General features: G+C 39.7%; 2 protein-coding genes across 2 annotated transcripts in view; both read left to right on the top strand.

Moving 5' to 3' along the window:
* The window catches only part of LOC137249248 (zinc finger protein ZFP2-like), a 104,001-nt gene extending 99,036 nt beyond the window's left edge, over nucleotides 1-4,965 (top strand). Inside the window, exon 7 of the mRNA XM_067780570.1 lies at nucleotides 4,827-4,965. Coding sequence (XP_067636671.1) covers nucleotides 4,827-4,893 — 67 coding nt within the window. The 3' untranslated portion in view covers nucleotides 4,894-4,965. The remainder of the gene's footprint in view (nucleotides 1-4,826) is intronic.
* Nucleotides 4,966-4,996: 31 nt separating this feature from the next.
* LOC137248426 (zinc finger protein 43-like) lies at nucleotides 4,997-22,502 on the top strand. Its single transcript, XM_067779364.1, has 7 exons — nucleotides 4,997-5,397; nucleotides 10,179-10,322; nucleotides 10,393-10,701; nucleotides 13,116-13,256; nucleotides 13,328-13,636; nucleotides 14,401-14,538; nucleotides 22,036-22,502. Exons 1-7 carry the CDS (start codon nucleotides 5,144-5,146, stop codon nucleotides 22,346-22,348), a joined length of 1,608 nt encoding a protein of 535 aa, XP_067635465.1. The 5' UTR covers nucleotides 4,997-5,143; the 3' UTR covers nucleotides 22,349-22,502.
* Nucleotides 22,503-24,063: the final 1,561 nt, after the last annotated feature.

Genomic DNA, 24,063 nt, shown 5'->3' with positions numbered 1-24,063 from the left:
ATGTTCACAGCTGTTGGCTTTGGTGGTATCACCTTGGAGAAGACTTTTGTTCAACTCCACGTTAACCCAATATCCAATGTAAGATATCAACTGTGCTCAAAATCTCTCAAAGGTTGAAGAATTATTTGAGAATGATATTGGAGATCAGCGCGAGAACTATACATTTTAGAAAATTTCTCAAAGATTGGATAGTGATTTTGGATATAAGTTTGAGGACTATCAGGTTTAAGTCCTCGTTTACACATGCTGTAATCTACAATAAATTGTCAACAGATAATCTAAACGAAACACAGCTAATATCTTTATATGTAAACTAGGTCTTAATCTTTAATTATATAACTAGATTTCTCATATAAATTTTTCCGCTCGATAATCGGGAATTATGAACAAGTTTTAGGGATGCAGATTTTTTTTCATCTCTCTAATTGGAAACACAAAATAAAACGGAAACGTAAAAATTTTACACAAATAACCTAGTGCGCAGGGATGGAACATACATATGTAAACGCGTAGATTTTCTGTTGACGGTTTAATGTAGAATAAGACGTGTAAATGTAGACTTAGTTTGTAGTTCAACAATTAAAGGCCAATTAATGGTGACTTATCCATAACCAGATAAAACAGCTGATCGAACCAACCTTATGTAAATCAGTGTAATCGATTAATGGTGCCATACCATAACGCTAACGCCATACCATAGCCCACCAATTGGTTTATGGTTTTTCGTCACATCCATAACCTAAAAATATTTTAGTTGGAGAATTTATTAATTTTTTGTTGATTTTATTTATTGTTTTGGATACGTTTTGGCTCAGATGCTTATTTCTTGTGGTATATGTTTGTAATTTTTTGCGCTTTCTTCATTTTTATGAAATTTTCACGATTTTTAGGTTAAGGCACCATTAATCGATCACATTGGAGATGGTTATGGATATGGGTATGGTTACGACTTAGGGTTAAAGGGCGAATTAATGGTGACTTATAACCATGGTTCAACTATATACAGGTTGGCTCATCTGTAAAGCAACAAAATATGTCTGTTCAAATTTTCAAAATCTGTGTATTGGGGTTGATGCGAATGGTATGGAATGGAAACATAAAACTTAGCAGTTTTTGTATGTGTAAGTAAAATGTTGCCAATGTGTTGGTTTCATTTTGAGTTTGCCATCTCCTTTTGACAATCCCTTCGGCCATGCAATGACATAAATAAAATCAGCTGATGAGATGGGCCAACCTGTACATAATTGAACCATGCTTATAACCATAAACTCATAACCAGATAAAACAGCTGATCACACCTACCTTATGCAAATCAATGTAATCGAGTTAGCGTTATGGTATGGCACCATTAATCGATTACATTGATTTCCATAAGGTAGGTTAGATCAGCTGTTTTATCTGGTTATGGCTTTATGGTTATAAGTCACCATTAATTCGTCCTTAAGGAAGTTTAATTGACCCTAAAAAAAATAATGAATTGAAAAACTTTTTATTTTGACTATGAATGTTTGGTAACGTTTTACATGACGGTGCCACCTAATTTTTATCGAAAATTATCAAAGGTGGTATCAAAAGAAGCGTCTTGACCTCCGTTTTTAGAATCCAGAAGCGAAAATTAAAGTTTTTACTTTTGTCAAAAGATATAAGCAAAAAACGGTTCTAATTTTCATGTGGTTGTTGTTGTTTGCCAGATTTGTTGCACACACACATACACTAATGCAGAAAGGTGTTCTGCGCGCATTTAGTTTTGAACCCAAAACCGATGTCGGACCCACCCAGGGTAATTTCTTATAAGCGCGGCCGAAGGCCGCCAACGCAGAAAGGTGTTATATGCAAAAAAAAAAACCGGATCGGGCCCCATATTTCGGACCCTTTCGGGGTCATTTAACGGTTTTTTGTGAATAACTTTCGACAGAAATAAAATTTTAGATTTTCGCTTTAAAACGGAGGTCGAGACGCGTCTTTTGATACCACCTTTGATAATTTTCGATTAAAATTAGATGGTGCACCATCTTGTAAAACGTTACCGAATGTTTATTGGCGCATGAGCTAAAGTTATAAAATGATTTACAAAAAACATATTGGCCCCTATTATGAGCATTATTCGATCTTCGATCTTCGCTGGCTATCGAACATCGAAAATCGAATTTGAAATTGGTATTATGACAACTCATCTCTGTCGAAATTTTCGTTGTGTATCTAATTTTCAAGCGAATAGAAATTTGTTGTCGATGCTGTATCGAATAGAAAACGAATTGTTTAAAATGTAAGTTTTTTGTATTTATGTTCTCTTTTTTACTACCTACTAGTAATTTTAAACTATTTGAATTAATTTTATATAGGTCCAAGGTCGTGAGTACAAAACAACAGCTTGAAAGACTGGTTTCAATTATGGAACAAAATTCCCATATAGCAAAGGAACTTGCACATTATAGAAATGCAACTTTGTTTGATGCAGCTCAGCCTCCTCGTAATTCAATTTTATCCATCTTTCACAAATAAAATTTTCCAAGACATTCAACACCTCTGATAGTACCACAGACACAGTCGGCTGGGCAAGTCCGAGTGCATTTTCGTTTCCAACGCTCAGTTGGTAGGATCCCTGAGCACAAAATCGGAGAACTGTTGCCAAAACTAAAAAATATTAGGAATAGACTTGGCTCTTGTGCATTGCTGCAGCAGTTCATCTGTACTGGACAACAAGTCCATGAACGCTTCTTTGGACAGTCTGAAATTTTGAATAAATCTATAAACAAAACTTATAATTTCAACAATTTAACAACTTATGCCCCTATTACCGTTTACAACTCAACTTAGTTGGGTTGTAATTAAAACAACTCAACTTTAAGACAACTAAACTCCTGTTTGGTATTACGAATTACAACTTATTTCAGTTGAAATTGAATTGAGTTGCCAACTTCAGAAAGTGATGATTTGACAGATAAATAAACAGCTGATCAATTTGTGGCAGAAATTTAAGCATTTTCAAATGTGATTTTTTTATTAATATTATATGAAATCTATTTTATAATGACAAAAATGTTTGTGATTGACATTTCGCGAATACGGAAAACATTCGCGTAATCATTCCAATTCCTTGGAACTACCAAACATGTTTAAGTGACAAATAATGAGTTTCATATGAAGTTATTTTGCAGATTTGAAGGGAAGCGTTTTACTCAGTACTAAACAAAATTAAGGACCTTTTCCGCATACGCGTTCGTATTTTAAAATTATGCACCATACTCCGATTCCTTGCTGACGGCAGCTATCAAATATGATGTGGAAATGATTTTGGTGTTGGACTGGTTTTAGATATTATTGAGGAGCGTATTTGTGCGAAGTAGATTTAAACCCAAACAGAAAAAACTGTATTTTACTCAAATAGGATTCCCAGGAGTAGTGATAAGTATCAATGGGACTCGCATAATTTCACCTATTTTGGCTGCATCCGAACTGCGGCCAGCCTCGTCCAACTAAAGTCAAAAAGTTATTCAATGTAATTCGTTTAAACGTTGTTTTTTCTAGAAATGTGTACAAAATTGTTGATTATTGTTTGATTAAAAAAGGTTTAACTACTGGCTTTAAATTTTTTGCTTTTTTTTTGGTAACGTTTTATAAGCCCGTGCACCATCTAACTCTTATCAAAGGTGGTATCAAAAGACGGGTTTCTATCTCCGTTTTTAGGATTCGAAAGCGGAAATTAAACATTTTATTTCTTTTGAAAGATATTTACAAAGACCCATAAAATGGCCCGAGAGGGTCCTAAATATGAGGCCCGTTCAACAGTTTTTTTGCACAGAACATTTTTCTGCGTTGGCGGCCTTTGGCCGCGATTCGTAAAAATAACTCTGGTTGGGTCCAACACCTTTCTGCATAGCTGTGTACAAAATACAACAACCACATGAAATTAGATTTTATTACAAATAAAATTTTTAATTTTTGTGGTAATTGTTTACGACAGCATGACACTGCTAATACGTGTCTAAAAATATCGAGAGAGGTATTAAACGATGCGTCTTGGCATCAGTATTAATAATCCGAAGGCGGAAAATAAAAATTTTAACTCGTTCAAAAGACATTAAACAAAAACCGAAAAAAGACAACAACATTACAACAACCACATGAAAATCGCCAACTTCAACTACAAATATCTCCGGAAAAGAGATAAAATGTTTCTTTTCCGCCTTCGGATTATTGTTCTCGAGATTAATACGCGTCTCGATATTTTTGGACGCGTATTAGCAGTGTCATGCTGTCGCAAAGAATTACAATTTTTGTTTTCGGATTCTTAAATCGGAGGTCGAAACGTGTCTTTTGATACCAACTTTGAACATCTTTGTTAAAAATTAGGTGGTGAACCGTCTTCTAAAACGTAACATTTTTCAAAACAACTGCAAAATTGCATGAGACAACTGCTAGTAAGCAGTTGTAAGATTTTGACGTCTTTGACAACTACACCAACACAAGGTTGTAAACGGCAATGCCACAAAAAGTTGTAAGACTAGACAACTCAACCGAAATTTTTTTTGACAGGTTGAGTTGTAATCTGTAATACCAAATTGCGAAATTTCAACTCAACCAGAGTTGAGTTGTAAACGGTAATAGGGGCATTATTTAGAAAGCTACACTTACGTGGTGGAATTCATTTCCAAAGGATTTGAAGCATCTCACCTGTCTTCTACTTCTGGCTAGCTCCAGTAAGCTTTCCTCTTCATCTTACGAATCATCAAACCACAATTCCGTTGTAGTCATACTTTTATTTTTAATATTTGTATTTAATAACTAGTTCTGCTTTTGTTTATTTCTTTTATTTTATTTGACAGAGTATTGGAACTTTTGAATTTATCGAAATTCACAATAACGCTTGCCTTCATCGAACGCGCGTCGTAATACCGAATGAAAATTCGTTCGATCAGCTCTTTCGACCACAGTCGAAGATCGAATTTGTCTCATAATAGGGGCCATTTATTGCCCGTTTTTATCAATAAAAATAAAATTTTACCTACTGCAAGACGATCAAAACCTCCCAGGCTAGAAAAATCGAACGATTATAAGAAAATCGATTCGTCTTTCGTTAAAAAAGATCGATTAAAATTCGAGCCGAAATCCAGCTCTATAACTTTCCTGGAATATTGTGAATATGAGCGAGTTTATTAAAAGAGAGCCAATTGAAAACAATAACCTAAATATTGAATATAGCTATGGTGACACAACGCATTCAACAATATCTTCGAGAAAGTGTAAAAATACGAAAAGGAAGTTAAACGACTTTATCAAAAACGAGTCCATTGAAGATGAACAAAATGCTGAGTATAGCGATGATGGCACAATGCATTCAGCCACCTTTGTGAAGGATGAAGAATTGACTATAGAAGAGCAACAAATAACTGTGCCGTAAGTATATACTTTCCCATATATGATGTGCATAATCCTAACGTATTAGATTTATTCATATCATGCCTAATACCTCTCCCTGCCCTACCAAAAGGAACCATAAGTATATCCGCGACGGTGTGGCCAGCACCGCTGAATTACTCCCCCAAAACGTTTGGGTCTCAAGGTACTCTGGCGTTCGTTAAAAGGCGGTCTAAGGAATTCGATGATCCCTACGTTCCGAAAACTTTTTACATCATTGGTGAGGCCGATATTGCAATATGCTTCGATAATCTGGAGCCCACGTTATTATACTCATTTCGATAAGGTAGAATCGGTGCAATATTTCTGTTTTTTACTTTGGAACAATTGCTATTGGGTTCCGTCAAGGAATCTTCCGCCCTACTGCAGCTGGTTAAAACTGTAACAGTTGCATACATTGCAGAGCTGTAGAAAGATGCCTGGTGTCTTATTTATAGTAAAACTCTTAAGAGGATTAGCCCATTTCCGCTTGGCGAAATGATGTTCAATGTGTCAGTCAGACTGTCTTAGACATTTTCAACCACTGCACATATGTAATTATATGCAGATCGAACTTTGAAATGCATGCGCCACTTCGTGGCCATTGTCATGATTTCAATAATCACTCCAAAAACTTAGATGCTTGCCACCCGATTTTCAGAATTTCAAAGTACTGGCTTACTAGTTAAATATGTAAGGTGTAAGCCCCCTATACCTCTGTTTGTCTACTAACACTCGGACGACTGACATATACTGGAAAAGCAACATATAAATTGGGAAACTTTTTATAAAATACAACATTAACACGGCGTTCAAAACATCGAACAATTTAGGGCGAAAACTAAGAACTAACTCAGCGGGTTAGGGGTCAGAATATACCTTCGGTAGGTATGCCTGTCGTAAGAGGCGACTAAAATACCAGATTCAAGGGCTGTGTAGCGCAACCCTTTCAGGTTGCCAGCGCATTATATAGCTTCTCCAAACCCAATTGTCAACGTCGCCTATCCGTGGCGAATCCTGTTTCACTAACAGACGAGGCTCTGGCGACCCCTCGCTGCTCATGGAACTTGTGGGTGGGGAGAGAGGTATGGCCTGAAGGTTTGATGTGGCCATATAAATCGCTCCCGAGATGGTCGGGCTAGCACCTTAATGGTTCTGTGTTACGGGAACGTACCGGATCTGTATCCGGCAAAGGACCATCACATCGATAACACTCCCCAAAGCCTTCGGGGATAAACCTTATCGCTACAACAACAACACTAGAATTACTGCTACAACAACAACTAGAATTACTCGCCCCAGCGGGTTAGGGGTTAGAATATACCCGCGGTAGGTATGCCTGTCGCGACTAAATTACCAAATAGATTCAAGGGGTTGTGTAGCGCAATCCTTTCAAGGGGGTGCCAGCGCAATATATAGCTTCTCCAACCCAATTGTCAACCTCACCTATCCGTGGCGAATCCTGTTTCATTAACAGCCGAGGCTTTGGCGACCCCGAACTCCTCGTGGATCTAGGGGGTGTGAAGGCGGGATGGCCTAGAAGGTCACATGTGGTCATACCAAATCGTTCCCGAGATGGTCGGGCTTGGTACCGGATCTGCATCCGGCAAAGGACCATCAACATCGATAACACTCCCCAAGACCTTCGGGCGTAGTCACCTGTCACTTACTCCCAGAGTGGCGACGCCTCCCCCTATGCACTTCAGAATTCTGCAGTTAAACTGTAATGGACTAACTGGGAAGATAACGGAGATAGTCGATTTCATGAAGCGGCACAACATCCGCATTGCTGCGATTCAAGAGACTAAACTCACAGCAAGATCTGCACTGCAAACCTGTTCTGGGTATAATATTCACAGAAAAGATCGCATGAGCGGAAATGGAGGCGGCCTCGCGTTTATCATACACCACTCTGTGCAATATCATAAATTTAATCCTGGCATCGACCGCAGGGACAATGTCTTAGAACGTCAAAGCCTATATGTCCGGTCAGGCGATGCATATCATCAACATCCTTCCTGCCACCTGTTGCCCCAGTGGATATCGCCCTAATATTAGAGCCTTACTCACTGGCAACAATCGCATTATCTTAGGCGATTTTAATGCCCATCACGATCTATGGCATTCAAACATGCGGGCGGACAGTAGGGGTGAGATGTTGGCGGATCAAATAGAAGAAACGACGTTCTGCACAATAAACGGAGACGCTCCCACACGTATGGTAGGAAGCTGTCACAGTTCACCGGATATCTCAATCGTGAGCGCAGAACTCGACAGCTCGACCCAGGCGACCCCCACGCGCGAGCTCTTTCTGCCGACAATATATAATGCACTCTACGGTTGACAAAGATAGACGGAGGGCGAACAGACACGCACATAAACATAAATTCAGCGCGTCACCAATTACCATCACCGCCAGAGAGTTTGAAGATGCCATTGGTCACGCTAAACCATCCAAAGCAGTGGGCCCAGACGGCATAGCAATGCCGATGCTTAAAAGCCTAGGGAAAGAGGGTTTCAAATACTTAGCACATGTCTACAACCTGTCTCTTCCCACTTTTGTCATACCCGAAAAATGGAAAATGGCCAAGGTGGTCCCGCTACTAAAGCCTGGGAAACCAGCTAACATAGGAGAGTCGTATCGTCCGATATCTCTCCTATCGCCAGTAGTAAAGACGCTTGAAGCCATTTTGCTCCCCTACTTCCAAGCAAATTTGCAGCTAGCCTGTCATCAGCATGGCTTCAGAAAATTCCATAGCACCACCACCGAGCTAAATGCCATCAGCACCCAGATAAATTGCGGTTTAAATCAAAACCCACACCATAGAACAGTACTCGTAGCGCTAGACCTATCAAAAGGTTTTGATACGGTCAACCATGGCACGTTACTGCAAGACCTGAAAGGGTCTACCATTCCCCCATGTCTTAAAAGGTGGACCGCAAATTATCTGGGTGGTCGGCAGGCATCGGTGCAATTTAGAAACGAAACATCAAAACCAAGAAGAATTAAACAAGGGGTGCCACAGGGTGGTGTCCTATCCCCACTTTTGTTTAATTTCTACATATCTAAGCTACCTTCACCGCCAGAGGGAGTCACTGGGATTCAAGGGGTTGTGTAGCGCAATATATAGCTTCTCCAACCCAATTGTCAACCTCACCTTCGAGCGGCGAATCCCGTTTCACTAACAGACGAGGCTCTGGCGACCCCAAGCTCCTCATGGAACTTGGGGTGGGGAGGGAGGGATGGCCTGAAGGTTCAATGTGGCCATATAAATCGTTCCCGAGATGGTCGGGCCAGCACCTTAATGGTGCTGTGTTACCGGAGCGTATCGGATCTGTATCCGACAAAGGACCATCACATCGATAACACTCCCCAAAGCCTTCGGGGCGTAACCTAATCGCTACAACAACAACAACAACAACAACAAGGAGTCACTATCGTTTCATACGCCGATGACTGCACAATAATGGCCACAGGCCCAGGCCCACAGATCGATGAGCTTTGCAACAGAATAAACGGCTACTTCCCTGATCTCTCCAGTTTTTTCGCCTCGCGAAACCTGTCATTATCACCGACTAAATCTTCCGCGACCTTATTTACAACATGGACGTCCCAAATGTCGACCATTTTGAACATCCACGTCGATGGCACTACGGTACCGACTGTCCTACACCCCAAAATCTTGGGTGTGACGTTTGATCAGGATCTACATTTTGGTGAGGATGCAGTCGCAATTGTTCCGAAAATCCAGAGCCGTAATAAAATCCTCAAATCCCTTGCTGGCAGTACCTGGGGAAAAGATAAAGAAACGCTCATTACTACATACAAAGCAATTGGCCAGCCGTTTACGTGCTACGCGTCACCCATATGGTCGCCAAGCCTAAAAATTACCCACTGAAAGAAGCTACAGGCCTGCCAAAGTACTGCTCTCAGAATCGCCAAGGGCTGTCTTCTTATGTCCCCAGAACACCATCTACATAATGAGGCGAGAATACTCCCCATCAGGGAGAGAAATGAAAAGCTAACCAAACAGTTCCCTTTGAATACCCAGAACAGACATCTGATTGATGAGCCAACACCGCCTAGGGGCTTAAGGAGTCATCTCCGTAAGCATTTTGAGGAAATACGGCACCTGAGAACCCAGCCGTATGAAGCAAAAAAAAAAACAAACAGTTCCGTGGTGAACCACAAACAGGCGTCGGACCTTTATGCCGGGAATTGCCCGGTGAATCCAGTACTCAAAGAAAAGTACGCAAAACTTGTGGAAGAAGAACGCATACTCCCCAGAGAAACCCGTGCCATTCTTGCTCAACTTCGTTCTGGATACTGCAACAGGTTATACTCTTACCTATCCAGAATCAACCCCGACATACAAAATGTATGCCCCGCTTGCAATGTGTCCCCACATGACACCAACCTTCTCTTTAATTGTAATGTGGAACCAACGCCTCTAACACCTCTTTCATTATGGTCCACCCCTGTTGAAACAGCAAGTTTCCTTGGACTCCCGTTAGAGGATATTGATGAAAATTTGTGATCGGTCGCGGCTGTTAGGTGGGGCGAAGCACTGCTACAACAACAACAACCACCCTGGAGCACACCTTGTTTATTTTTCTTTGACATAATTAGGAATTTGTATTTTGAATGGAAGATGGATTTCAATAAGGGCCTTAATGTAGAAAACTTGACCAATTATTTTATTTACCTTAAGTCTAATTTGGCGGAAACTCCGATAAGTAAGTATTTTTTCAATCAATCTATATTTATGTTAATTTTCCAGACTCACAGTACTTCATGAAGAGATCAAAGGCCACCCATGCACTTTTTGTGGTGCACATTTTGAAAAAATATCGCATTTAAAAGCCCATAAACTTATTCATAATGAAAATAAAAATCCCTATAAATGCGACATTTGTGAAATGAGGTAAGCTATACAATTCCGTTTTAGCGTACTTATCAAAATGTATTCCAACATTTTATTCTGTCTCAAATAGATATAAACAATCTTCTACCCTACGCAAGCATATCCGTACTCATACCGGTGAAAAACCATACAAATGCAAATACTGCGATTCGTCCTTTACGCAAATAGGTGGACTGAATAGACATTTACGTATGCATCTGGGTGATAATGTTTATAGATGTGAGTTTTGTCCCTTATCTTTTCCTTCAGCTTCAGAACGACGTTTACATCGTACTACGCATAAAGACGAAGATCCAGGGACGCGTGAGCGAAATATAACAGCTTTAAGTGAGGAAGAAAATAAAATCAAGCAACAAATATTTGCGAGGAAACCTAGAAAGTAAGAATATAACATGGCATTAATAGAATTGTGAAAGCTTTTTCACCACACTGGGCTTACTAAGCAAATGTCCCCGGACTCAAGTGAAGAAATGTTGAAACCGTAGACAAGTTTTCACAAATGTATTTAGGCTATTTTACGTCCTTAGAAAGTTTCCCATGCGTTATAGAAAGAGAGAATATTATTTATTAGAAAACTTATGGCAGTAAAATGGAAAACTTTTTTCTCTGTTTTTTGGAGACAAAATTATCAAAGTGAATTAAAAGAGAGAGAGAATAACATTCAAAGAAAACTTATGGCGATAAAATGGAAAACTCTTTTTTTTTAATTTATCATAACAATAATGATAAAATAATTATTGTTAGGCTTTGAGCCCGATTTGAACCCGCGATCTTATAAATAAGTATGGTGATATAACAACAAAAAATTTGCGCTTCCCAAGGCAGTCGGTTCTATGTACCGGAGCGACTCGTGATTTTTCTCGACCAAGGACTGTCATTTCAGTGTGACCCCATCTAATTTGTTTCGTCCCTCCCACAAATTGTCATCCACCCAGCAGCTCCTTGCAGCAGGACTGCTCCATATTCTCCTACTCCGGGAAGGCATCGAATCCAATCCGGGTCCGTCTCCTGACCCCGGTACTGAGAAATGGTTTTGCTGCATCTGCCGGAAAAGAATCTTTTTAGGACGGTCATACTCTGTTCAGTATGTCTCGTGCAAGGGATGGTTGCATCGGACAGATTGTTCTGGGCTTGATCCCAAAACCCGACGTCCACGTAACTTTTATAAATCTTTTGTGGCTCCTTGCTGTTCACGCCCAAGGGCGTCCCGTAGTCTACCCCTAAGCGCCCCCCCCACTACCTTCCAGCAGCCCCGCTGCTCAGCAAGCCACAACAAGTACCCGCTGCTGCTCGCGCCCCACGGCGCCAACAACTCATACAGCTGATACCACTCATAACTACTACCTTCTTAGTAGAGTTGGTAGCAATGCTGAGCATCAGCCCCTGCCCCCATCTTCCCCCACCCCCCTGTTGTTGTTGTTGTTGTAGCGATTAGGTTACTCCCCGAAGGCTTTGGGGAGTGTTATCGATGTGATGGTCCTTTGTCGGATACATATCCGATACGCTCCGGTAACACAGCACCATTAAGGTGCTGGCCCGACCATCTCGGGAACGATTTATATGGCCACATTAAACCTTCAGGCCATCCCTCCCTCCCCACCACCAAGTGCCATGAGGAGCTTGGGGTCGCCAGAGCCTCGTCTGTTAGTGAAACGGGATTCACCGCTCGAAGGTGAGGTTGACAATTGGGTTGGAGAAGCTATATATTGCGCTACACAACCCCTTGAATGCCCCCCCCCCCCCTCTTTTCCGGCAGCAATCGTGCAGGTCAGGGAAACAGACTCTTAGTCCCTACCTCCGTTTGCACCGTCTGCCAGCACAGAATATATAGGTTTGCGACATCCGCCCAATGCAGCTCCTGCCTTGGGTGGTGCCACTTTACTAGATGTTCTGGTCTCCGCGACGGCAACCCCCCGACGGGTTTCATCGCGGCATGTTGCCAGGTCGCAAACCCAAATCATCCGGGTACCCCAATGCTTGCCCAAGGACGCCCAGTCCCAGGGCCACAACAGCAATTACGGGCTGGCCTTCCACAACCCAGGCGTAGTCACCCGTCACTTACCCCCAGAGTGGCGACGTCTACCCTTATGCACTTCAGAATTCTGCAGTTAAACTGTAATGGACTAACTGGGGCGATTACGGAGATAGTCGATTTCATGAAGCGGCACAACATCCGCATTGCTGCGATTCAAGAGACTAAACTCACAGCAACTTGGTTGTGTATACTGTAACAGGTTAAACTCTTACCTATCCAGAATCAACCCCGACATACAAAATGTATGCCCCGCTTGCAATGTGTCCCCACATGACACCAACCATCTCTTCAATTGTAATGTGGAACCAACGCCTCTAACACCCCTTTCCTTATGGTCCACCCCTGTTGAAACGGCAAGTTTCCTTGGACTCCCGTTAGAGGATATTGATGACAATTTGTGATCGGTCGCGGCTATTAGGTGGGGCGAGCATTGCTACAACAACAAAAAATTTGAAAATTTGTAAAATTCGAAAATCAGAAAATGAACCTGATATCCCATGTCTTAACCATACAAGGTGGCAGCAAGGTGACAAACCTACAAACATAAATACAACTTCCATTTACTTTGTTCTTGTAAATCGATGGACTAATGTCAATGTCAAAATCGTACTGCGCCGGATGTCGATGTATCAAAGCAGATAAAAAAAGGACAAATCACCTGTGACCATGCTGCCACCTTGTATAGTTCCGCCATGTAATTTCCTATATGTATAGTATATATTTTTATAACGTATTGTATATTTGTTTCATTCAACCAGACGCAAACAAATTCATGATGAGGCTAAACGACATCAGTGTGATATATGTAGTAAACGTTTCAGAAAAAAAGATTATTTAAGAGCACATAAACTCATTCATACTGGTATAAAGCCTTATAAATGTGATTTTTGTGTTATACGGTAAGTTATTATAAAAGCTTCATCTTAAGGTATTATCTAACTTTATCAAGCTTTAATTACTTCACGAATAGCTTTTTAAAACGATCAAGGCTACAACGTCATCTGCGCACGCATACCGGTGAGAAACCATTTAATTGCAAATATTGCGATCGCGCGTTTTGTTCAAAATATGAAGTGGTGACGCATTCGCGTGTGCATTTGGGTGATAATTTTCATAGTTGTAGGTTTTGTCCATTAACATTTCCTTCAGCTTTGGAGCGAAATTTACACTTACATACGCATGAAAACGAAGACCCAGAGACACGTGAGCACAATATGAAGGCCTTAATGGAAGAAGAGGCTAAACTAAAGCAGCAGTCATTGAAGAAAAAACGTAGACAGTAAGATTAAAACATGGCATTAACAATATATGTAGTCATATCTTCAAATGTAGAGGTCTGTTAGCGTAAACGCAACACTGCATACTTGTATTATAGCAGAGAGCTTATAAGTATAGAGAATAACCAACCACGAATACGAGTACAAGTTGTCAACCCGGTGAAAGGCAAATTACCACATTATCTGCCTAAAGAATAGCTGTGTTTTTTACGTCTATAGACGTTTACGCTTAAACTTTATATAAACTACTAAGCGTCCAACTTTAAATACACCTCTGAAATTGCTGCGCATAAAATTAGTACTACTAAATTTCAATACGCATTATACTCAGATGTAACTGAAATATGTGTCTATGTTTTACCTCTACACTAATTCTATGTATCACCTCTTAAAATGGTTCTTGTCAACAATTCATCGCAACTGATTTAGCTACATATATGTTATACATTATGGCCATCAGAGGGTTGTGTCTCCGCTTTTCGGCACACCCTGTGCTGTAGCTAGTTGTTTAACCACTGCCGCTAGATGGGTCTCCTAATCATTATCTAAGCGAAGATAAGCGTCTTTACGCGCAAACGTAAACGTATACGCGTGTAAAAAAAACACGGCTAATATCAAGATAAAATGAAATAACCAAAACAAAGAGATTTATATACTCGATCATGATAACATGCACTCAACATTATCTGTAAATGTTTAGTTTATATTTTTTTTTAATATATACAAAAAATTCCTTTCTTTGATTATGTGTTTTTTATTCATTCAGAGGAAAGCATAAAGAAGGCGGCCACCAGCCCGAGTGCGATATTTGTGGTAAACGTTTTACACAAAAAAGTTCTTTATGGCAACATAAACGAATTCATGGCGGTGAAAAGCCTTATAAATGTGATTTTTGTGGTATGAGGTAAGTTTTCTTATGTAACATTTACACTGGTCCAACTGCGCCATTTTGGCTTCAAAATTCCAAATGTCTCGCATTTCTCCATTCAAATCGCTTTTTCAAAATAATTTAATTACGATACAAGGCTTGACTATATGGTTGGCTCAACTCATTTATTTATTTCATTTCACTGGAGTAGTCAGAAGATGTCAAACTCAACATGAAACCAACACATTGACAGCATTTTCTTACTACACAAAAGCTGCTAAGTTTTATGTTCTCATTCCATTTCATTGACCTAACACGAACACGCTGATTTTGACAATCTGAACAAATTGCTGTAGAAATGATGTGTCAACCATATAGTTGAGCCATGGTACGATATATATGGGGTATTCCATCCCATTTCGACCAATTTTGAACCCGACCCCTTTAGAATTGGCTGAAAGTTTTTCTTCTTTTTCTAGCTTACGAAAGACGTTTTTCAGAATTTTTTCAAATTTTTTCATCCAACTCAAAAAAAGTTATGAATTTAAAAAAAAACACCGTTTTTGTTTTCAAAATGCTATAACTTTTTCAAAAATTGACCGTTTGGGATCTTTTTTTTAAATTTTTTTTTTTTAAATGTACTTTTCGAAAAAAATACAAAAAAATTTATAAAGTTTTTTTTTGTAATTTTTCAGTTTTTCGAGATTTTTCGAATTTCGCCATTTTTTTCTTATAAAAAACTTCAATCAATTCTGCAATCATCCCCACTAATCCCGGAGTGGACCGATATTTTTTTTATTTAATTGAAAAAAAAACTTTAAAAATTTTTTTTGTATTTTTTCTTTGTTGACGGAGAGATTAGAAAAGTCTGAGTCCGAAATAGAAAATCTCAAAAAAGAGTTGGCAAAAGGACTTCAGCAAAAACTGACTGCTGATGTCGCTGCTGATGCTGTCGCTTTTGGTGTCCCGTATAAGGAGGGCGAAAACCTAAAAAGTATTTTTAACGTGGTGTGCATGTCCATTGATTTTCAGTCACCGTAAATAAGCGACATTTTCCGCACGAGACCCTCACGTGCAGGCAACAACGGTGCGATTGTGATCAAGTTCCATTCGCCGCTGGATCGCAATCGTACTCTCCGTGCGTTTGGGGAGCACCGTAGGCGTATGAAAAGCGCTGTTTCTCAGGAACCCCTTGGTATCCAGGGAAACTTCCACCTATACGAGAGCCTTACCAAGGAAAATAGGCTTTTGCTACAGCGGCTATCCAATTAAGGCGGCAGGGAAAGCTGCAGGCGGCATTCACGCTCCGTGGCTGCGTCTACGTTAGGCATGGACTTAATACAGCCAACAAAAGTTACCAGTGAGGCTGATCTGGATCGATTTCGCCAACCTTAAGCTCATATGCTTATTCATTGTTTTTTGTTATGTAAAGATGGCGCAAAAATTAATTTATTTTTTTTCTTTTACTTCGGCTTTGTCTATAACTTACTTTAAAGTTGCTTTTAATTCGATTGTACTCAGTGTTTGGAGATAGTAGAAATGCGAATGGTATTGCGAATAATAGCCTAGCTTTGCTTAATGTCCTATGCAGGCACCATAAAGGTTTCAACGTGGTGCACTTTAATGCTCGTAGTTTAAATGGTGAAAAGATGGATGTAGTCAGAGCGATATTTGAACAATCTAGTGTTGATATCATTTGTGTTTCCGAGACTTGGTTTAAACCTGAAATACTTGATGACCATTTTGGCATAAAGGGATACGTACTCTATAGGATGGATAGAAAGGTAAAGAAAGGTGGTGGTGTTGCTATGTGTTGTAAAAAACATCTCAAGTCGAGAATCATATCAAGTATAGCTGTTGGCGTCACTGAGAACTTGCTAGTTGAAGTGTCTAGTTCAATGTCCAAAGTCCTTTTTTCGTGCGTCTATAACCCTAATAAATTGTGCAACGTGAAGGAATATTTTACAATGTTGTCCTCGATCGCAGTTGATTACACTGACATAATTATCTGCGGAGATTTTAATGTTAATCTCTTATGTAGTGACCCGTATACCTGTCGTTTGTTAGACGATGTTTCAAGTGTTGGTCTTGAAGTGGTTAATGTGTGCGTACCAACAAGGTATGGACAGAACTGCTGCCACAGCCTTCTTGACTATTTCATTGTGTCCGATACGTCTAAAGTCTTAAAGTTTGATCAATTATCCTTTATCTCAGACCATGATCTAATTTTCTGTTCATTTCATGTAGTGCTCGATAACCACAGTGCAGTATCTAGACCATCCATTTCACCAGATTATCGACGACTGGACGTAAATAACCTTCTTGGAGACATCTCCAGCATAAATTGGTCTACTTGTTGGAGCTTGAGTTCGGTGCATGAAAAGCTGAGATTTTTAAATGAAATTATTTTATACCTCTATACAACTCACGTTCCATCTCGGGTATATAGCAACAGATCTTCCTCTTGCCCTTGGTTTAATAGATCCGTCCGTGCTATGATTATCAAGCGCAATAAGCTTTATTCCCTTTGGAAGAAAAACCGAAGCGACGCAAATTGGCGTGCATACAAACTTACACGAAATGAGACCACAGCCTATATTAGGAGAGAAAAATGCAGATACTACAGTAAAATGTTGAATATATCGTTGCCTAATCATGTTTTGTGGCGTAATCTGAAAAAACTTCGTGTACATGTGAGTGAGAGTTCTGACTGTTCCCTTAATCCTGAAGATCTTAATGCAGCTTTTGTGAGCCAAGCTAACCCGTCTTGTCTTAATACCAGTTTCTCAACCCCTCCCTTATATTTGGTTCCTGTTTGTCAAGTATTTGAATTTACAGCTGTTTCGGAACTTGATGTGGCGAGATGCATAAATAAAATAAGGTCCAACGCAATCGGTCAGGACAATATACCGCTAAAATTTGTTAAAATAATTGCCCTTCCTACATTGACGCATATTATCAACCACAGTATTACTACCTCCTGCTTCCCTGATATGTGGAAGATTGCCACGGTTATACCTATTGCAAAAACTAAGTTTGCAGATTGTCCTAGTGACTTTCGGCCTATCAGCATTTTGCCAGCACTCTCGAAAGCCTTTGAGATATTGTTGTCGGAACAAACTCAAGATCATGTTTGCAAACATAGTCTGCTATCACCATTCCAGTCAGGCTTCCGATCAAAGCACAGTTGCTCCACGGCTATCATAAAAATTTTAGACGACGTCAGGGCACCCTTTGACGAAAACCAGTTGACTTTATTATGCCTGCTTGACTTCTCAACCATAAACCATGACCTGCTGTGCTCAAAATTAAAAAATTATTTTGGTTTTGATGACTCCGCAATGCGGCTCATGCGAAGTTATCTGACGGGTAGATCCCAGCTTGTCAAAGTCGGCTCCGAAACTTCAGGTCTAAAACTACTATTGGCAGGGGTACCCCAAGGCTCTATCTTGGGTCCACTACTTTTTAGTATTTTTATTAATGACATATTTAATGCATGCCAGCATGCTCATATGCATGCATATGCTGATGATGTCCAACTATATTTGTCGGGAAATCAAGAGGGGACACACGATTTATGCTCAAGATTGAATAATGACTTAACATCCATATTTGAATGGGCTAGGAAAAATGACTTATGCATGAACAGTGAGAAATCATACGTGTTGCCTATATCTAAAAAACGAATAAGTTTCTCAAGTATTCCGCCCTTGCGCGTTGCCAGTAAATGTCTCAAACTCGTTTCAAAAGTGACTAATCTTGGTTTTGTTATTAACACGACGTAGTCCTGTGATGATCATGTAAATTCGGTGGTTAAGAAAGTATACTATATCTTAAGAAACTTACGAATGTCTGCTATTTATACTCCGGTCAATGTTAGAAGAAAACTTGCAATTTAATTGATTATGCCGATCATTTGCTACTCTGAGCTAGTGTACAGTAAACTGAGCTCCCAGTCTGCTCATAAAATTGATGTAGCATTTAATCATGTTACACGTTATGTATTCGGCTTAGCCAGATTTGATCATATATCCAGCTGGAGAGCGCGTCTACTGGGCTGCGAAATCTTCGAATATCTGAAAGCTAGGAACAGCATTTTCCTTTGTCAACTTATCATGTATAAGGAGCCTAGTTACCTATATGATAAGCTAATATTCCCCAGGTCTGCTCGAATCAACGACCTAATAGTACCAACTTATAACTATCTAACATCTGGACGGCTATTCTTTGTCAATGCCATTCGCCTATGGAACTCTATTCCAGTATCCGTACGTAGTAGTCTAAATAAAAGCAACTTTAAAAATGTTCTTTATGCTCATTTTAGTTGAAACCATTATACTTCTTGAGTTTTCGCCATCAATATGTATGAGTGTATACAATGTTTTGTTATTGAATTTAATTATTTGTTTATTTTAGATACTAGTAAATTACGATAATTCTCTATGTTTGATGTGATTATTTAACCTACATAACCCTCTGTTATGACTTGTTCTTTTTTACATTGCGATTTATCTTTTTGTTGTACTATAAAAGATCCTAGATCTTATTGTACTAATACTATTTTTGCAATAAATGATGATAATGATGATGATTACAAAAAAAAAACTTTACTAAAGTTTTTTTTTGTATTTTTTCCGGAAAGTACAGTTAAAAACATTAAAAAAAAAAAAGATCCCAAAAGGTCAATTTTTGAAAAAGTTATAGCATTTTGAAAACAAAAACGGTGGTTTTTTTAAAAAATCATAACTTTTTTTGAGTTGGATGAAAAAATTTGAAAAAATTCTGAAAAACGTCTTTTGTAAGCTAGAAAAAGAAGAAAAACTTTCAGCCAATTCTAAAGGGGTCGGGTTCAAAATTGGTCGAAATGGGATGGAATACCCCATATATATTTGGTTAAAATAAGCACTGCACCTATTCAACCCGCCCGCTGCTCAGCAAGCTACAAGTACCCGCTGCTGCTCGCGCCCCACGGCGCCACCAACTCATACGGCTGCATCCACTCATACCTACAATCTCCGTAGTAGAGTCGGTAGCAATGCCGAGCATCGGCTCCTGCCTGCTACTAAAGCCTGGGAAACCAGCTAACATAGGATAGTCATATTGCCCGATATCTCTCCTATCGCCAGTAGACAAGACGCTTGAAGCCATTTTGCTCCCCTACTTCAAAGCAAATTTGCAGCTAGCCTGTCATCAGCATGGCTTTAGAAAACTCCATAGCACCACAACCGCGCTAAATGCCATTGCCAGATAAATTGTGGTTTAAATCAAAAGCCTCACCATAGAACAGTATTCGTTGCGCTAGACCTATCAAAAGCTTTTGATACGGTCAACCATGGCACGTTACTGCAAGACCTGGAACGGTCTACCCCGCCCCCATGTCTTTAAAGGTGGACAGCAAATTATCTGGGTGGTCGGCAGGCATCGGTGCAATTCAGAAACGAAACATCAAAGCCAAGAAGAATTAAACAAGGGGTGCCACAGGGTGGTGTCCCATCCCTACTTTTGTTTAATTTCTACATATCAAAACTACCTTCGCCACCGGAAGGAGTTACTATCGTTTCTTACGCCGATGACTGCACAATAATGGCCACAGGCCCGGGCCCACAGATCGATGAGCTTTGCAACAGAATAAACGGCTACCTCCCTGATCTTTCCAGTTTTTTCGCCTCGCGAAACCTGGCATTATCACCGACTAAATCATCCGCGACCTAATTTACAGCTTGGACGTCCCAAATGTCGACCATTTTGAACATCCACGTCGATGGCACTACGCTACCGACTGTCCTACACCCCAAAATCTTGGGGTGTGACGTTTGATCAGGATCTACATTTTGGTGAGCATGCAGCCGCAACAATTGTACCGAAAATCCAGAGCCGTAATAAAATCCTCAAATCTCTTGCTGGCAGTACTTGGGGAAAATATAAAGAAACGCTCATTACTACTTACAAAGCAATTGGCCAGCCCATTGCATGCTACGCGTCCCCTATATGGTCGCCAAGCCTTAAAACTACTCACTGGAAGAAGCTACAGGCCTGGCAAGATACTGCTCTCAGAATCGCCACGGGCTGTCTTCTTATATCCCCAGAGCACCATCTACATAACGAGGCGCGAATACTCCCCATCAGGAAGAGAAATAAGATGCTAACCAAACAGATCCTGTTGAATACCCAGAAACCTGGGCACCTCAACAGGTATCTGATTGATGAGCCAACACCGCCCAGGGGCTTAAGGAGTAATCTCCGTAAGCATTATGAGGACATACGGCACCTGAGAACTCAGCCATATGAAGCCAAAAAACACAAGCAGGTCCTCAGTGAACTCCACAAACAGGCGTCGGACCTTTATGCCGGGAATTGCCCGGGGTGAATCCAGTACTCAAAGAACAGTATCCAAGACTTGCGGAAGAGGAACGCACACCCCAGGGAAACACGAGTCACTCTAGCTCAACTTCGATCTGGATACTGCAACAGGTTAAACTCTTACCTATCCAGAATCAACCCCGACATACAAAATGTATGCCCCGCTTGCAATGTGTCCCCACTTGACACCAATCATCTCTTCAATTGTAATGTGGAACCTACGCCTCTTAAACCCTTTTCATTATGGTCCAACCCTGTTGAAACAGCAAGTTTCCTTGGACTCCCGTTAGAGGATATTGATGACAATTTGTGATCGATCGCACCTATTGGATGGGGCGAAGCACTGCTACAACAACCCGAAATTTTCATTGAAAATTCCGGAATATTATTTTTTTCTTAATTCGTCCTGGAAATGTATTTTAATGTTGTTTTTGTTCCTTTACTTGTTTTTTCGTTGTTTTATGATTTAACAACAAATTTTCCGAACTAACTAATGAGAATAAAACAATTTGTTCGAAATTTGCGGGCCACCTCCAAAAATAAAATACATAATTTGTTTGACATATTTATAAAATTAAAAAAAATGTTTACGGTGCTTTGTAAAATTTTTCTAAGTGTTCATTTGGTAAAAATATAAAACATAGTTTTCATTTTCTGTGTGAATGTATTTTACATAGCGAGTAGGAATTTCGTTGTTGTTGTTGTAGCAATAAAGGATTTTGGGGGTTATTATCTATGTTGATGGTCCTTTGCCGGATATAGATCCAATACGTTCCGGTAAACCACCATTAATTTATGAGCTCGACCTTCTAGGCTATCTTGCCTCATTCTTTAGTTCCATGAAACAATTTGGGGTCGCCAGAGACTTGGTTGTTTAAGAAACAGGATTCGCCACGGGTAGCTGAAGGTGACAATTGGGTCGTAGAAGTTGTAAATTACGCTGGTATTCCCTTGAATTAATTGGGTTTTTTAGTCGCCTCTTATGACAGGCATACTGCTGCGCTATATTCTAAGCCCCTAGCCTAATTTTTTGGAGGATTTAATTTTGGCGATATAGCGGGTAAACCTTTGAGATGACTCTTTTGGAGCTAGTGTGAATGTAGTATTAAAAACATCGTATTAACGTCGTTATCAAAATTGATTACAGTTTTTCGTTCTGTCTTGATTAAACAGATTTGGTCGCAGAGCAACTCTACGCAGTCATTCGCGTACTCATACCGGTGAAAAGCCATACAAATGCAAATACTGCGAAAGCGCCTTTGGGCAAACAAGTGTACTGGTTAGGCATTTACGTATGCATCTGGGTGATAATGTTTACAGATGTGAGTTTTGCCCCGTAGCTTTTTCTTCAGCTTCGGAGCTACGTTTACACTTAACCAAGCATAAAGACGAAGATCCAGAAACGCGTGAACGAAATATGATAGCTTTAGGGGAAGAAGAGGCTAAATTAAAGCAGCAAATACTGGAGAGCAAACCTAGAGGGTAAGAATATAACGGGGCATTAACAGAATCTGTGACGAGGCAACTATCATCAAAAATACTGTTCGGAATGGGTTGCAAAACCCACCGATTGGGATACCATTATAAAATAATATTTTTAACAATTAAATTTTTATAAAATCGTCCCAACATCAATTAAATTTTTTTTAGTTTGTCGTCTTTTCCATTTTTTTTTTTGCTGTTTCAGTAACTACACGAAACAATTTTAATCACACTAGGGACAATATCATGTTATAGGAAACATGCAGAGCATAAAATACTGGTCTTACGATTGCGATTGGGGATAATAAAATTATTATCAAAATAGGTGGTAGCGTCTGAGTTACCACGCGAATTTGCAGGTTTTTAATAACTATTTGTTTGAACAGTAAAACCAGCAAAATGTGTATCCATATTGGTGCGAAAAAAATCGCAAACAATAGTAGCTCTTGTTTACACAAAATTTCGTTCGTGTTTTCATGTTTTTCAATCATGGATTTTTATTTTATGACAGTATACCTGTCGCTACTCCCGATGTTTCTGGACGCGTATTAGCAGTCCACCATTGTTGTAAATTATTACCCAGGGTAGATATGGATTTCGTTATATAAAAGTTATAAGAAAAAGATTTTGGGCCATGTTCCGCCCCATCGTCTATTAGTTCACACAATAACTTGATCAGGTTGGGTTAGGTTGAGAACCTCACATAGACCAAATTAGTCCGTAGTGTTACCAGAAGTTTGTTTAAACGACCAAACCCGAAAAGCGTTATCAAAAGCCAGGACCTATGCCACTTGCTGCTTCTAGATCTGACAGCTGTATTACTCCTAATAGCTGGAGGGCACGAGCACAAAACGTACTCGTTCGTTTCCTCTTCCAACCAGCGCTTGCTACATCTGCTATCCAAGCCTAATTTAAATGCATGAGGCCAGAAAGTAATGTCCAGTCAGAATACCCGCCATGAGAGCATAATCCTCTATTTTTAGTGATAGCAGAAACTTTGTTAGTCTAAGGTTATAAGACATACAGGATCTTAGACACTTTAGCCCCGCGCTTGATTCCATGCCTTTCTCGCTTGGTCGATCATGTGCACCTCTCGCCGTCTCTTAATCTCGCCCAACCTAATTGGGACGTCTACGGAGCAAGCAATGATGCACCCTTTTTAGCTAGTTCTTCCGCTTTTTCATTCGCATCTTTCCCATATGTCATGGGACCCTATATAGATATATGCTTCTCCCTGTACCGATTCTTCCCAGAGATTAATAATAATTCAAAACCTTACTTAATCGAAATTTTCGCTGTCACTTATTCTTTCAGTAATTAGCTCGTTGATTTGAAGTCCTTAACACGTTTTGAAATAGCATGTCAACAGTTTGCTCACTTCCCTCTTTAACTTTTTTTTGATTCAGTTTCACTTACTAATTTTAATTATTACAAATGAAAAACTGATTTTGCAGCTAAAAATATTTTCGTACAACTTGTACAAATAATAGAAATCTGTTACAACATCGCATTTGTCGTCTTTCTCAAACCGTTCTCTAATCTATGTAGTTCTCTAACCTAGTTTTATTAGAATTCTAATGTAAAATCACAATATTTCTCTAACTTTATACACTGTGTTTGCTGGGTAACTGTTTTAAGTCGAATTGTGGAAATGAATTAAACTAGAATAAGTTCATATATCTTCTATTAAATAATTTATTTTCAGTTACAACCTTATTA

Source organism: Eurosta solidaginis, chromosome 4 (genome assembly GCF_040869045.1).
Source record: "Eurosta solidaginis isolate ZX-2024a chromosome 4, ASM4086904v1, whole genome shotgun sequence".
NCBI classification, from domain to species: domain Eukaryota; kingdom Metazoa; phylum Arthropoda; class Insecta; order Diptera; family Tephritidae; genus Eurosta; species Eurosta solidaginis.
Note: the sequence above shows the minus strand (reverse complement) of the source record. Positions and strands in the feature narration are given on the sequence as shown.